This window comes from Diceros bicornis, chromosome 28, assembly GCF_020826845.1.
Source record: "Diceros bicornis minor isolate mBicDic1 chromosome 28, mDicBic1.mat.cur, whole genome shotgun sequence".
In the NCBI taxonomy this organism is placed as follows: domain Eukaryota; kingdom Metazoa; phylum Chordata; class Mammalia; order Perissodactyla; family Rhinocerotidae; genus Diceros; species Diceros bicornis.
This window is the reverse complement of record NC_080767.1, coordinates 11,398,907-11,412,447: the sequence shown is the minus strand read 5'-3', so window position 1 is coordinate 11,412,447 and position 13,541 is coordinate 11,398,907. Positions and strand designations below refer to the sequence as shown.

General features: G+C 42.1%; 1 protein-coding gene across 3 annotated transcripts in view; it reads left to right on the top strand.

Moving 5' to 3' along the window:
* The first annotated feature begins 989 nt into the window (after window positions 1-989).
* Window positions 990-13,541, top strand: part of GRIN3A (glutamate ionotropic receptor NMDA type subunit 3A) — a 154,347-nt gene continuing 141,795 nt past the window's right edge. For 2 of the 3 annotated variants that reach the window (XM_058523676.1, XM_058523677.1), the window contains exon 1: window positions 990-2,323. In XM_058523676.1, the coding sequence (XP_058379659.1) occupies window positions 1,625-2,323 (699 nt within the window). In that variant the 5' untranslated portion in view covers window positions 990-1,624. The remainder of the gene's footprint in view (window positions 2,324-13,541) is intronic. The other variant, XM_058523678.1, reaches the window with a different exon arrangement.

Here is a 13,541-nt window from a genome sequence, read left to right as displayed (position 1 = left end):
AAAGCATGATGGAAACTTTAGCTCCTGAATCAAAACAACTCCCCAGAGCTAAAAGCTAGCTGTATTTGCATAACAATTTAGCAGATCCAAACAGCAGGGCAAGGTCAGGTGAAATAAATTGCCAAGGTCATGGTTCTCTTGAAGTGGTATTGAAATTAAGAATTGCTGACTCTCAGTTCCTGCTCTGCCCATGGATATCTCTCTTGCTCTCCTAAATGATACTGTGGCAAAAAAATAAAAACAAATCTACTCTGTGTGTGGAAACCACAGGCCTGCCTTTAACCCTCTCCTTTCCTTTTAATTCCAGATTATTCAGATCATGGAGGAAAAGATCAAATCTTAACCCACTGATCTCACTGTATTACCATACAAATGAAAGAACTTTCTAGAAATAGTGATCTGGAGGACTCTTGGTCTAAAATAGGAACTCCTGTTGACCGTGCTTGAAACTCAAAGTATTTTGAATCTCTTTAATTTCTTGATGAAATAATTGCTCCGAATTCACTGTTTTAATTCTGAGAACCTAGAAACATAGGGATCCTTAAAAGCTGCGAAGGCCCACGTGCCAGAGAGGAGGAAGGTGAGGAGATTAAACGTGTAAATGATTCTGGCTTTAATATCCTTAGCCAGAAAAACCGTTAAAGCGACACATCGAAGAGAAGCTCCTTCAAGTCACAGCCTCTTTGAACCCATCTCGGTGAACCGCTGGGTTTCAGATTCTTCAGGCGCAACTCCGAATTCTGAATTCTCCGCGAATAGGAGTCCTCGCCCTCTTGGGTCGCCGGGAATTTCGCAAACTACGACTCCCAGCCTTTGAGGGGAGAGGGCTTTGCAGGGCGCGGGAGGCGCCGCCCGGGACTCTCGCCATCAGCGGGCGTTTAGCGCAGCCCAGCGACAGGCTGGCGCCAGGGCTCCGCCGCAGGGAGGCGCCGGCTGGGGCTGGGAGAACTTTGCGCTCCGAGCGGATCCACCCTTTGCTGGCCAGCAAGCGGCCGCGGCGACTGGCGGAAAGAGGAGACGGAAAGGAACAGAGGAAGTAGCGAGGGAAGAAGAAAAATGAAGCCAACGCTGGGGCAGCCCGCGAGAGGGTGGCTGACGGTGGAGCAAGGAGGATTCGGCATCTTTTCTGCACCCCGGGTGTGAACCCCTTCTCCTGCGCGACCCCAAGGAAATAAGTGGGTTTCGCCTGGGCGGAAAAGGAAGCGAGAATAATCAAGCGCGCGCGCTGCCTCCTCGGTCACCGTAGGAGCTCCGGCTGCTTCTCAGCCCAGCCTCCCCGCGGGGCGGGACGCAGTGCCCGAGCCGCCCTGCAGATGGGGCGGGCAGGGCACAGGCGCCCCAGCCGCAGGTGACAGGCGCCGGCCCGCCCGCCTGCCTGGCTCCGCGCAGGGACCGGGGGCGGGCAGAGGATGCGAGGCGGAGGGCCTGGGAGCGGGCTCTGAGACTGCCGAGGGCGCGCTAGGCTCCAACTTGGATGGCCCGGGGACCGCTCCAGCTGCTGGGACCGCTTCACCGCGTCGAGCGAGCGGCGCGCGGGACCTAGGGGCGGAGACCTTAGGCGGCGGCTGCAGGGGGCCGAGCCGGGCGCAGGAGGGGGCGCGCTTTCTCCCTGCGGGTCTCAGTAATGAGGAGACTGAGTTTGTGGTGGCTGCTGAGCAGGGTCTGTCTGCTGCTGCCGCCGCCCTGCGCACTGGTGCTGGCCGGGGTGCCCGGCTCCTCCTCGCACCCGCAGCCCTGCCAGATCCTCAAGCGCATCGGGCACGCGGTGAGGGTGGGCGCGGTGCACCTGCAGCCCTGGACCACGGGCCCCCGCGCGGCCAGCCGCGCTCGGGACGGCAGCCGGAGAGGCGCCCAGCGGGATGAGCCCGAGCCAGGGACTTGGCGGCCCCCGGCGCCCTCGCCAGGCGCACGCTGGTTGGGGAGCGCCCTGCATGGCCGAGGGCTGCCGGGCGCCCGGAAGCCCGGGGTGGGCGCCGGGGCCGAGACCCTGTGGCCTCGGGACGCCCTGCTCTTTGCCGTGGACAACCTGAACCGCGTGGAAGGGCTGCTGCCCTACAATCTGTCTTTGGAAGTAGTCATGGCCATAGAGGCAGGCCTGGGCGATCTGCCGCTCTTGCCCTTCTCCTCCCCTAGCTCGCCGTGGAGCAGTGACCCTTTCTCCTTTCTGCAGAGCGTGTGCCACACCGTGGTGGTGCAAGGGGTATCGGCGCTGCTCGCCTTCCCCCAGAGCCAGGGCGAGATGATGGAGCTCGACTTGGTCAGCTCCGTCCTGCACATTCCAGTGATCAGCATCGTGCGCCACGAGTTTCCGCGGGAGAGTCAGGTGAGAGGAGGCTGGCGCGTGGAGTGGAGAGGGGCGCCGCTGGGGGCCGGACCTTAGCGGGGAGAGAGAAAGGGGACGGGTGAAGTCCAGAGGGACTTGGGACGTTACAACTTTGAGATTGTTTAAGGATTGGACCATATCCGTAGGTGGTAGGTAGAAGGACCTCAGTAGAAGTAAAATAAAACATTTTAAGAGCGGATGGAAATAAAAGAGAGAGAGACGTAGCAGATGGAAGGAAGGAAGTGGGCAGAATAAGCGAAAATATCTTCACGTTTTGGTCAGCTGGGAGAAACCTAGTGGATGCCCGATGGAGGTCGAAGTCGAAGTTCAGGATCGTGGAGAGCGATCGAGGTTCTGAGGAGAGCGCGGGGGGGCGGGGTGGAGGATCTCTGACTCCGCTAGTCTTTCGCTCCCGTGAGGAACTCGGAGAGCATGTGGCGGAAAGAGCAGCATCTGATCTCTGACTTCTTTAGAAGGTGTGCCTGAGCTTTAGGCGATGGAGAAGGAAGGCAAAGGAAGGAAACACATCTCTCAGAATCCTTTGAGTAAATAGGAAATCTGCAGCTAGTACAGAAGCAGTAGGTCAAGAAGAGTAGTTAATTAGTCTTGGGTTTTGGAATGCATTAGAAATATTATCTGATAGCCTAAAAATGGATGAGGGGACTCATTTGGGATTGTTTCTTTGTCCCTTCTTTCTGTTTGATGTGGGCTCAGAGACTGGCAGTATGCAGTTGCTGTGTTCAGCCCATTTCTGCTCCAATTATCCAGGAATAAAGGAAGAAGAATCTAATGATTTAGTTTCCTATGGGTTAAAAAAATTAAATATGTTTTCAATAAAAGAAGCTATTTGTGAATTTAACTGTTGTAAATAATGATGAGATAAATATTTAAGGAGAGGTCGGGGTCTTGATGAAATACCAGTTGTCTGCGTTTTGTGCATTATTTTTATCGAAATTTCGAGCTTAATTAAGACTTCCACAAGTGTTTATGAAACAAGTAGGTCATTGGTATTGGCCCCGTTTTAAAGACTGAGAAACAGGAAAGTTCTGGGGCTTGATCAACGTTGGTCAGTGTAGTAGTAAAAGAGTCCAGATACTGGAGAATTTCTAACTCTGCATCCTTTTCACTCTGTCCCTTTAGCTGGAACAAAATATTTCTAATCTCTCTTCTTCCACTTTTGATATATATACAGAGATAAAAACTAAAATGAATAAGGGTAAAAACAGGTGAAAAGTTTAATAGAATCTATGCGTAAAATATCAAGAGAGTACCAAGATTTCTTTTTCTATAAAAATGAATCTTACATTTTTAATCTTAGGAAGGGCGGGCACAAGCTACTTGCAGCAGTTGCCCAGAAAATTACTATTTAATGCTGAAATACAGAGATTTGATCTGCAGAGTGCAGCCTAATTAACTTTTATCTAAAATATTTCCGTCACCTGAATCTGAATGACTGTAGGCAGCAGATGGGAAGCATGGAAAACACAGGTGCACAATGCTGCCAATGGCCAAAGTGTTATAAACATGAAATTGCATCCATAGGGCGCATCATTATTAATATATATGCAGAATCAGATCTAACGAAATGCAAGAGTCAGCATCACTTGCTCCTCATCATTGCTTCTTTATTACCTAATGCTTTATAAGTTGCCAATAGTGTTCACAGTCTCCAGACTCCTTTCCATTTGTAGATTGTTTGGCAAGAGTCTTAAATAGCAAGAATTTTCTCCCAAGTTAGTGTTCCTTAGTTAGAAGGGAAATTGTCTGTGTTCCATGATGGATCTGTGCAGCATATAGCACATTACAACAAGGGGACCAGAGAAACTCAGAAGCAGCCTCTAGAATCAGTTGACTTCAAAGATTTAGGACCACTAGGGGAACAAAGTCCTCCGGGAACAACCCTTACAAGCTGACAATAAAATAAATACTCTGCCAAGCACATTTACTTCTGTGTTTCATTTCGGAAATGTATTTTAAATCACTGTTGTCATTGTTAGTTTCATGGCTCACATCTTGGAAGGGAGACATTATTATATTAACTCAGACCTAGTTTGCCCAATTGAAGATATTTCCTTTCCTTTATCTTTGTATTTTAAATTCAAACATATCTAACTTGTCTTACTTTTAGTATATCATTTGTGTCATTCTTAATGTTCTATATTAAGAATGTCCAGCTCAATGCTAAGTCACTGTAATATGTAATTTTAGAATATGACCATAATTGGCTTTCAGCAAAAGTAGTAACTGATCTTTTCCTTGCTTCTCCTGAAAAGTGAACCTTTCTCTAATACACTGATGTGATTTTTAAAAAAACTTTCTAGATATAAAAGAGTGTCAAAGTCATTTTACACATTAAATCAAATTGACTTAGCCACTGCCCTCATTGGAGTCTATTGCCCAGTGACTTGATTTATTGATTGTGCCAGTGCCTGGATAAAAGGTTCTAGAAGAAAGTGGACTTGCCCACACAACCAAATAAAATAGAATTGTGTCTCTTATTCAGACAGATCAAAATTGCTTTTAGAGGAGAAGCAGCAACAGTGTTTCCTCTTACTTTATTTTGGGCTGCTGATTTCTTTCATATGAAGCCTTTAATTAATAAGTAATGGTCTTGACAGTATTCCTGCCACAACTCCTGATGGAAAGAGATACCACCAAAATGGTCAAACCCCTGAGAGAAGCATAATAGTTTTATTTCACTATACTGTTTAGTCTAAACATAAGCACATCAGATCATCTGCTTGGAAGGAATCACATTCCTTCAAACAGGGAAATCCATTAAAAGTAAGAAAGTTAACTATCCACTTTTGGAAACCATGGGTGTATTATCACTACATAATAAAAACTTAATGCAACATTACACATAGGATAGGGTCAAAGCATGTTTCCATCCAAAAATTTCTGACTTTACTACCACACTCAAACCTCCACTTGAGGCTAACTCATTTTATTAAAATGATCATTTCTTAGTTTTCTATTCTATTCCCATGACCATCAAATGATGCTGCATACGAATCCTGCATATGAATGATGAATGATGCTGCATATGAATTTACATTTAAGTTCCATTAAGTTCCTACAGTTGTTCTTTCTTTCTCCTCACTCTCCATACTCCGTTTTCTTCTAATGGTTTTGTATAGTTTCTCCAAAGTTAACTCCTTAAAATTTACCTGCTGCTAAAATGTAGACCTCATGTTAATTCCATATTGGTTCCATTAGGCAGAGTTAATGGAGTAATATTAATTGGCTTAGATCCAAACTTGTGCAATTAAAGTGACTGCACTACTATTTTCAACTCTTGTTGAATGTACCAACCACGATTTGTCTGTCTCATGAGCCATATATGCTAACTAATTAATATATGTTTATCCCCATGGAAACATAAGTGATTTAGATGGTCCATTTTCTCTGACAATACATGGACTAACTACTGAAGGCTATTTATTAGAATTTGACTATCAAAATTTTGTGTGGTACAGGGGACAGAACAATGATACCACTACATAACTTAGGTGTGTGCCTCATGAGGGGACAAGTAAAGGACATTTATTTTATATGCTCTCAACTGTGTTGGTTTCCCTTGACTTGCTTCATGCAAAGCCCTGCTCTCCTCTGGGGAAGTGTATTCTTCTGCAATTCATGATGAATGGCTGATAGTAGCACCTAATTGTTGCTGACTTGAAGATAAACGATTTCAAATTAAATGTCAAGTGATGCAAAACTTTTCTTAGCTGTGATCTTTTACAGGTTCCTCTTGAAGAACAGAGACCTGAGATTAATTTGGAAGTTTTTATTTTTAATTTGTGAATTTTTTTTACAATACTTACTTATTTTTCTAGATAAATAGAGCAGAAGAGACTAGCAGACACCATTCATCGGGCAATTAATCCATCTCACTCACTTTTCTTTTTGCTTGCTACAGTATAGTCATAGAGATATTTGGTCTTGATCTTCTTTGACTGTTACTTTTTGGAATTAACTTAGGTTGGATCAACTGAACTAAGTATATGAATCATCTGAAGACCAATTTCAATGTCTAATTCCTTAGTGTTTTAATCTTCTGGTGTTGCAGAAGGCACCAGGGATTTTGTACCATTAGATTTTATTTCATGGATTCCTCCAGTCAAATTCCAATCATGGTTAAAAGAACACAATATAGTGGAAGGTGTATTAAATAGTAGTCAGAAGACTCTCAGGCCACCTCTGCCTCTTACTGGCCATGTGATCTTGGCCAAGATGCTCTATCTCTGAGCATCTATGCTTATCAGTCAAAAGAAGATGCCTTACCAATCTGACAGAGTTGTTTTATGAGTCAAATAAGAAAATGAAGTACTTTGGAAAAATTTGTAGTGTTAGCCAAGTAACTAGTAGAGAGGTGTCGGTTGTGATCTGATAAGAATTATACAAGTCCTAATTCTCCACTAATTCTCCATTAGTAGTTACTAATCAAAATGGGATGTGATTCACAGTGTAGAGTGTCTTCATCCTCTACCTTGCTCTCTACCCACTTCCTCATTGTCTTTCTCTTAAGAGAAAAAAAAAGTAAGTGGATTTCACCAAAAAAAATAAATAAATAAGGAACTAGATTCCTAAGAAGGCTGCACACTTGCCTAGGACTAGAAGACATGCCATAGGTACTGTTTCTATACCAATGGCAAATTTTTACCTATGGCACATCTAACACAGTTTCTAGAGCCTTAGGTATTGCCACAGAAGCTTCAATAAGATGCCCAAGATTTTCCAGAAATGTTGGTCTCGCGTTGGCCAGAAGTTTCTCCTATAGGCAAACTTAGAGTAGACCGTTCCTGAGACTATGGCCACACAGTCTAACTGCTCCACCCCCACTCCACCTACTATATCACTAAACATGCTGCTTGGTTCATCTGACATTATTTTCACAACAAATCTTTCTTGATGAAGAAAGTAGCGTGTTGTTTCATACTGGCACAAGCTCCTTATGGCATCGTGGACAGATAACAGTTTGCAAACTAGCTACTTTGAGAACCATCACCCTAGACAACTATGAAGGGCTCTCGTAGCAAGTTATTGTTCATTTTGGTGGCACCGCTAAATGTAGAGACGAGAATCTCATTGTCTTTTCTCTTGCCTACTCTAGCTACTGCTACCCACATACACGGAAGAGTAGAGGAACTGTACAGCACCAGAAACGCGATGCCGAATCTATAAAACTAGGCAAGAAGGAAGAAAGACCAACTCAGCATCTGCCACATTGCTTTTTGAGTGAATGTATGAATAGCAAATTAATGGGAATTTTTAAGCCACTCATTTGTCCTTCTCACATCTTTCCTTTATGGGCATAGGGGGAGAAAAGGGCAATGGGGAAAAGCGGAGCAAGGAGTAAGCCAGCTGCCTGTCACCCATCCCATCCCTTCCCACAACCTAACGCCTCAGCCGGATTCTCAGATCTCCTTCTGGATGTGTAAGATTCAGACACTTTCAGGGGAGTCTGCATTTGATCTCCTGCACTGAAGGGAGCGGACTGATCATGCTGAGCTAGGCTGGTGGTGTGGCAGCTGGAGTAAACCGTGACACTGAAAGGCTAGGATCTGGCTGGCCAGGGATGGTCTACGGGTGGAGATGAGCTTTCAGGGATTCAAGTGGTAAAGAATTAAGCAGGATGATTCCTTTTTGGTTGTTGTTAGTGCCAACAAATTGATTCCCACTCCTGGAGACCCTGTGAACAACAGAGCAGAACCCTGCCCAGTCTTTTTGCGCCATCCTCTCACCTTCTGGCGCTCTATCAGACAATGCTCCACTGCTATTCACAGGGTTTTCATGGCTAATGTTTTTGGAAGTGGGTGGCCAGGTTCTTCTTTGTTTTAATTTGGAAGCTTTGCTGAAACCTGCCGATCATGGGTGACCCTGCTGGTATTTGAAATAGGGGTGGCAAAGCTTTCAGCATCACAGCAGCATGCGGCCGCCACAGTATAACAACTGACAGATGGGTGGTGAGGTTCCCTGACAGGGAAAGGGACCCGGGCCATGGTGGTGAGAGCACCAAATCTTAACCACTAGACCACCAGGGGTGTGACTTTGTTTTTTAGTCAGGCTGAATTATGCCACATTGTTATTCATTTGAGACATAGATTTAGGAAAAAATCGTATATATTTTTGCAGCATTTATGCTTTTAAGGCTTCTTCACAAATGTGCTCATAGAATCTTCCTAACAGTTCTGTGAGGTGGATAACAATGTAAAGACAACGTATAGAGTACTAGAAAGAGCTACACATTGTGAGAAGTGAGAAGTCACTAAGAAGGAAAAAGACTCACAGCTCCTTCTGAATTTAGTCTACTTGTCAGCCTACAATCCAAGAACAGACTGGATCCATCACTGCTTTTGAATTCTCTCAGAAACACAGGATAAAAGAGAGAGAGATCTACTTCCAGGTTTGATTGCTAAAAGTTTATTTCACCCTAAATATCCAAAAAATGGGATTGAATTAAATGAATCATGATATATCTTTACAATGGAATACTAGATACCCATTCAAAATGAAAATATATTTATTGTCACAGAGAGAAAAAAAATTATACAATGTATGTAAAGTGTGATGTAAAACATAAAGTCTAGAAGTTTATTTATAATAATATTAAATGTGATTGCAACTAAATGGTAGAAGTCCACATTTTTCCCTATTTATGCTTCTATTTTTCTAAAAATAAGTATGTATTACCTACAGGATTAAAAATAATAAGAGAAAAAAGTTGAGTTATCTTTGCATTTGCTCATCAATGCTTTCAGTATTTTAAAATGAAAATATAGATTTCAGGCAAAAATAAATCATAGAGTATGTTTAAATTTATCGAGGTCTTTTCACATCTTTTTTTTTTTTTTTCATTTTATCCTCATAATTACTTTGTGAGGTGAGCAGGACAAATAATATTATCTTTATTTTGCAAATGAGGCAATAATTACACATAGATGGAAGAAATACAGGGTAGTTAAGAGAATAAATTTTGAGATGCTCAGACTTATATTTGAATCTTAGCTCACAACTTTCTAGGCATCTTACCTTGGGAAACATGCTGGATGTCTCCATGAGTCAAATTCTTGATCTGTAAAATATGACTATCTTGCAAAGTTATGGTGTGGACGATGTCATGCATGCAAAGTGATAAACACAGTACCTAGAGCACTGTGTGTTCTTATTATAATAATGATCATTCTTTTAGCACAAAGTGTTGCCATGGCAAGATTAATAAAAACTAAAATAATCAGAATAAGAGCTCAAATATTCTAGCTTGCTCTTCAGAGTACTTCTATATGTATTTTCAGTATGCATATGACATTCAGGCTTAGGAGGTTCCGTTCCAGTGGACCAACCCTAAGAAAAACAGGAATCTGCTGTTTTGAAACCCCGCTTAGAGTTCCAGTTCACTGAAGTGCGCCCTCAGGTTAGGTGTGTGTAAAGTTGAAGTGAACTCTGGAGCCTAATTTCAGCTAGTTGCTCCTTTGTCTGGGTTCTGAATGATTGGTCTTTAGAACAGTTCCGTCAGAGGTAAAAAATAATGTTCTATTTCTATTAGTCAGAATTAGTGAGGGATTCACAGGTCTTGCCTTATCCACTACCCTAACTTCTCATAGAAGGCTCCCAGGATCAAAAGAACCGTGACCCAGTTGATGGTTTAGGTTTCTTAGGGGAGAATAGGAGAGGGGTTTGTTGGAAAGGGCAGAGTCTAACTTGACATGGATTGAAGTTTCAGTAGTTTCCCCCTTTTTCATACAGGCTTTATCTGAGCTAATGTAATTGATTTGTGGCATACATTAGCTCAAAGTTAGGGACAATAGCACTATTATATACTAAGGCTTATGGAAAAAGGATACCCGTAAGGCAAACTCAGTGTTTTGTTGAATACTGACTGTATCAAAACTGTTTGATGCATACAACTTGGAGGGACTTTTGGAATGCATATTGATTTTCTGATTATAAAAGTAATGCATATGCACTACCACCCCCTGGGTGTCCACAGATAACCCTGAGTAACATTTTGATGTATTTTATTCTCTCCAAGCTACTGGTTTAAAAATTTTAGAAATAGTTGGGTACGATTAAAGAAAGTCTTATTGTCCCTCCAACTGGGCATTGGCGTCAAAGAACAGGAGAAAGGAAAATCTTTTTTAAATTTTCTAAAAACTCAAGAGTTGACATGGCTTTTTGAAGCTTGGGCACTCTGAGTTGATGTTAGTTCTGTATTAGAAGGTGGTATTTTCCTTTGTATTTGCAACCTAGTCTTATATTCTCATCACTCTGCAAGTGGCTAAGTGGGTAGAGTTGCAAACAATAGCTCGGTCTGGATCTTTCAGCAGCATTCTTAGGAATGACTTAGAAATGGGTTGCTGTTACGGTCCTCTCAGTTAGGGGTGGTCATTGGCTGAACTTTCAGTATCAGGCGCTTTGATGGCTACACAACCTCTGCATACAATCTATCGGTGTTTTTTGTATTGAAAACCTCAACTCAGAGCCAAACATAAGTTGGGTTAATACTCTCCAGATTAATAATAAAAAATTTTTCTTTCCATAAACAAAGTTAGATGCTCAGCATGTCTTTATCTAATAGTATCACAATCTGGCTCAGTTGTGGAATTCTATTTGTTTAGTCCCAAACAGGGTAGTTAAACAGGGATTCCATTAAACAAAGAATTTGTTTCTGTATATTGTGAATTTAATAGGTACCGATAGAGATCTGTTATTGCTTTGGTGCCATACAAAGAATTAATTTGAATCACATCACACATTGTGTTATACACATAAGGAAATGCTTCAGTGTGTACCTGAAAATGAATGATTAATCCAACGTGCCTGGTCGTAGGCACAGAGAGCCATCTAGCGGTCTCTAAAATATAGCTTTAAGTTAAGGCATCCCGGGAATCCAACCTCTCAAGAAAGGAAAATGACTCCAAACAGGTTTTAGTCAATTTCCTGGTCTTTTGACCATAGGGAGTCCAGGTTAACCCATTGAAGAAAAAACCTTCTTCTGCCTTCCAAGAAGATCCAACAATTTCTGCTGTTCCGCCACCACGTCAGTAATTGCAGTTATAAACCATTAAGTAAGCTATCTCAAAGTATGTGTCTAGAGGGTTTGGGAGGAAAACATGAATGACTCTTACTAACTTTAGAAGCGTAGTGTCCTTAAGTGTTTTAGTAGCTGTATTTACTACCACTTTGGTTTTTAATGCAACATTTAAAGACACAGCCATTTTATTGTGTTGTGTTCCTTTATTTCTGATTATAAAAAATTTATATTCTTTATGGGTAATTCTGAAAATTAATAAATTGCCAAGGAATAAAATAAAAATCACCTGTAAACTCACCACCTAGAGATCTAGACATATGTATGTGTTATAAAAAATTGAGACCATGCTATTTTATGAATTTTTTAACCTACTCATATATTATAAACATCTTCCCATGTCACTAATATGTTTTCCATTATTTTTAATGACTAGATAGTTTGCCTTTGAATGGACTTTTTCATGATTTGTTTAACACCTGTTGTTTGAATCCAGGTTTTCCCCATGAAAAAATCAGTAACACTGCCACTAATGAGACTTTACCAGACTCATCCTCCTTAATGTTCTTGTAGGTTTTGGTGCTGCAGAACAGTCTCTACTTGAGTTCTATGACACCATCATGGTTTTCCCTTTGTTCTTGGCTCTTTCATTGTCTTTTACTGATTGTGCTTCTTGTCTTTGACCCCTGCAGTAGTAATCATAGTGCTGTGCTGTCCAGTATGACAGCTGGTAGCCATACATGGTTACATACGTTTAAATTCATTAAAATGATGTAAAATTAAAGAGTCAGTTTCTCAGTCACTTTAAGCCCATTTGAAGTGCTGCTACATGTGGTTAGTGGCTACTGTATTTGACAGCACAGATATAGAACATTTCCCTCCTTACAGAAGGTTCTATCGGACAGTTCTGTTGCTGCCTAAGAGCGTACAGTTGCAAGGAACAAAACTCACACCATTGTGCTGAAAACCAAGTGGTTTGTCCTGAAAAACTACAGGAAAATGACAAGGAGAGGAATTGCTTGAGGTCAGCTGGACTGCACCAATGGAAAGTGTTAGGGCAGCTACTCTCTTTTTCTCTTCCTCTGGGGCTCAAATGCTCTTCTCATGGCTTCTCAATTCACATCTGCTACATCCTCCTCTCTGGATATCAGCTTCTTCCTCTGCCTGCCATAACCACATAGACGTGGTTCTGATTTACCACGGTAGGATGTAGCCTAAACTCTATATGACTTGCTAACTCTAATCAAATCATCTGACTATGTTGTTTATATCTCTTAGTTCAGATTCTCCAGACATCAAATTGGCTCAACCCACATCAATCGGTTACCCCTCCACCCAAATTATATGCCCACCCTTAATCCAATCGGCAATGGCCAGATTCCTGAGTTAAATGCTTAATATAAACCTTAGAATACAGCAGTAAATAAAATAGCAAAGCCCCTGCTCTCAAAGAACTTACAGTCTAGTGGGGGAGACAGACAATAAGATATGCACACAAATTAATATATCATGTGGCATTATTAAGCAGGGGCAAGTGCAATGGAGAAAAATAAAGCAAGGTAAAGGATTAGAGAGTGACTACGGTTAGTCAATGAGGCCTGTCCGAAGAGGTGACATTTGAACAGAGAATGAAGTAAGGAGGAAACCATGCGAATTTCTGAGGGAGAAGCATTACAAGCAAAGAGAACAAAAGTGCACAGGCCCTGAGAGAGGAATGAGCATAGCAATAAATATTTGTTGAATCAAGGAATAAATGTACTATCCTTAGTACTATCGATCACAAGATTTGCTAGTGGGCACAATATCAAAGAAGGAGGTGTAAATAGAGAGGCAATAACCAGACCTAGTCCACTCCTACATCTGGGTATTTCCCAAGGTTTAGACTGAATTTGTCTCTTTGCATGTGGCTACACTAGGAATTTCTAACTGAATTTCCAGTTATATCTCTCTCTCTCACCTTAAACTCAAAATATTTAAAAATAACCTAAGATAGTGTCCCTTGTCACCTATAACAAGATTTCTTGTAACATTTTTGACTTCTCCCTTTTCTTCTCACCAGGTCCTGTTGCCTTCCTCAGTATATTTCTCCTGTCTCTATTTTCCTTCTTATTTTCACAAGACATTAGTTCCTCCAACCCATACTCTTGAATGGCCTCTATATCTCTAGTTTCTTTCCTCCAAACC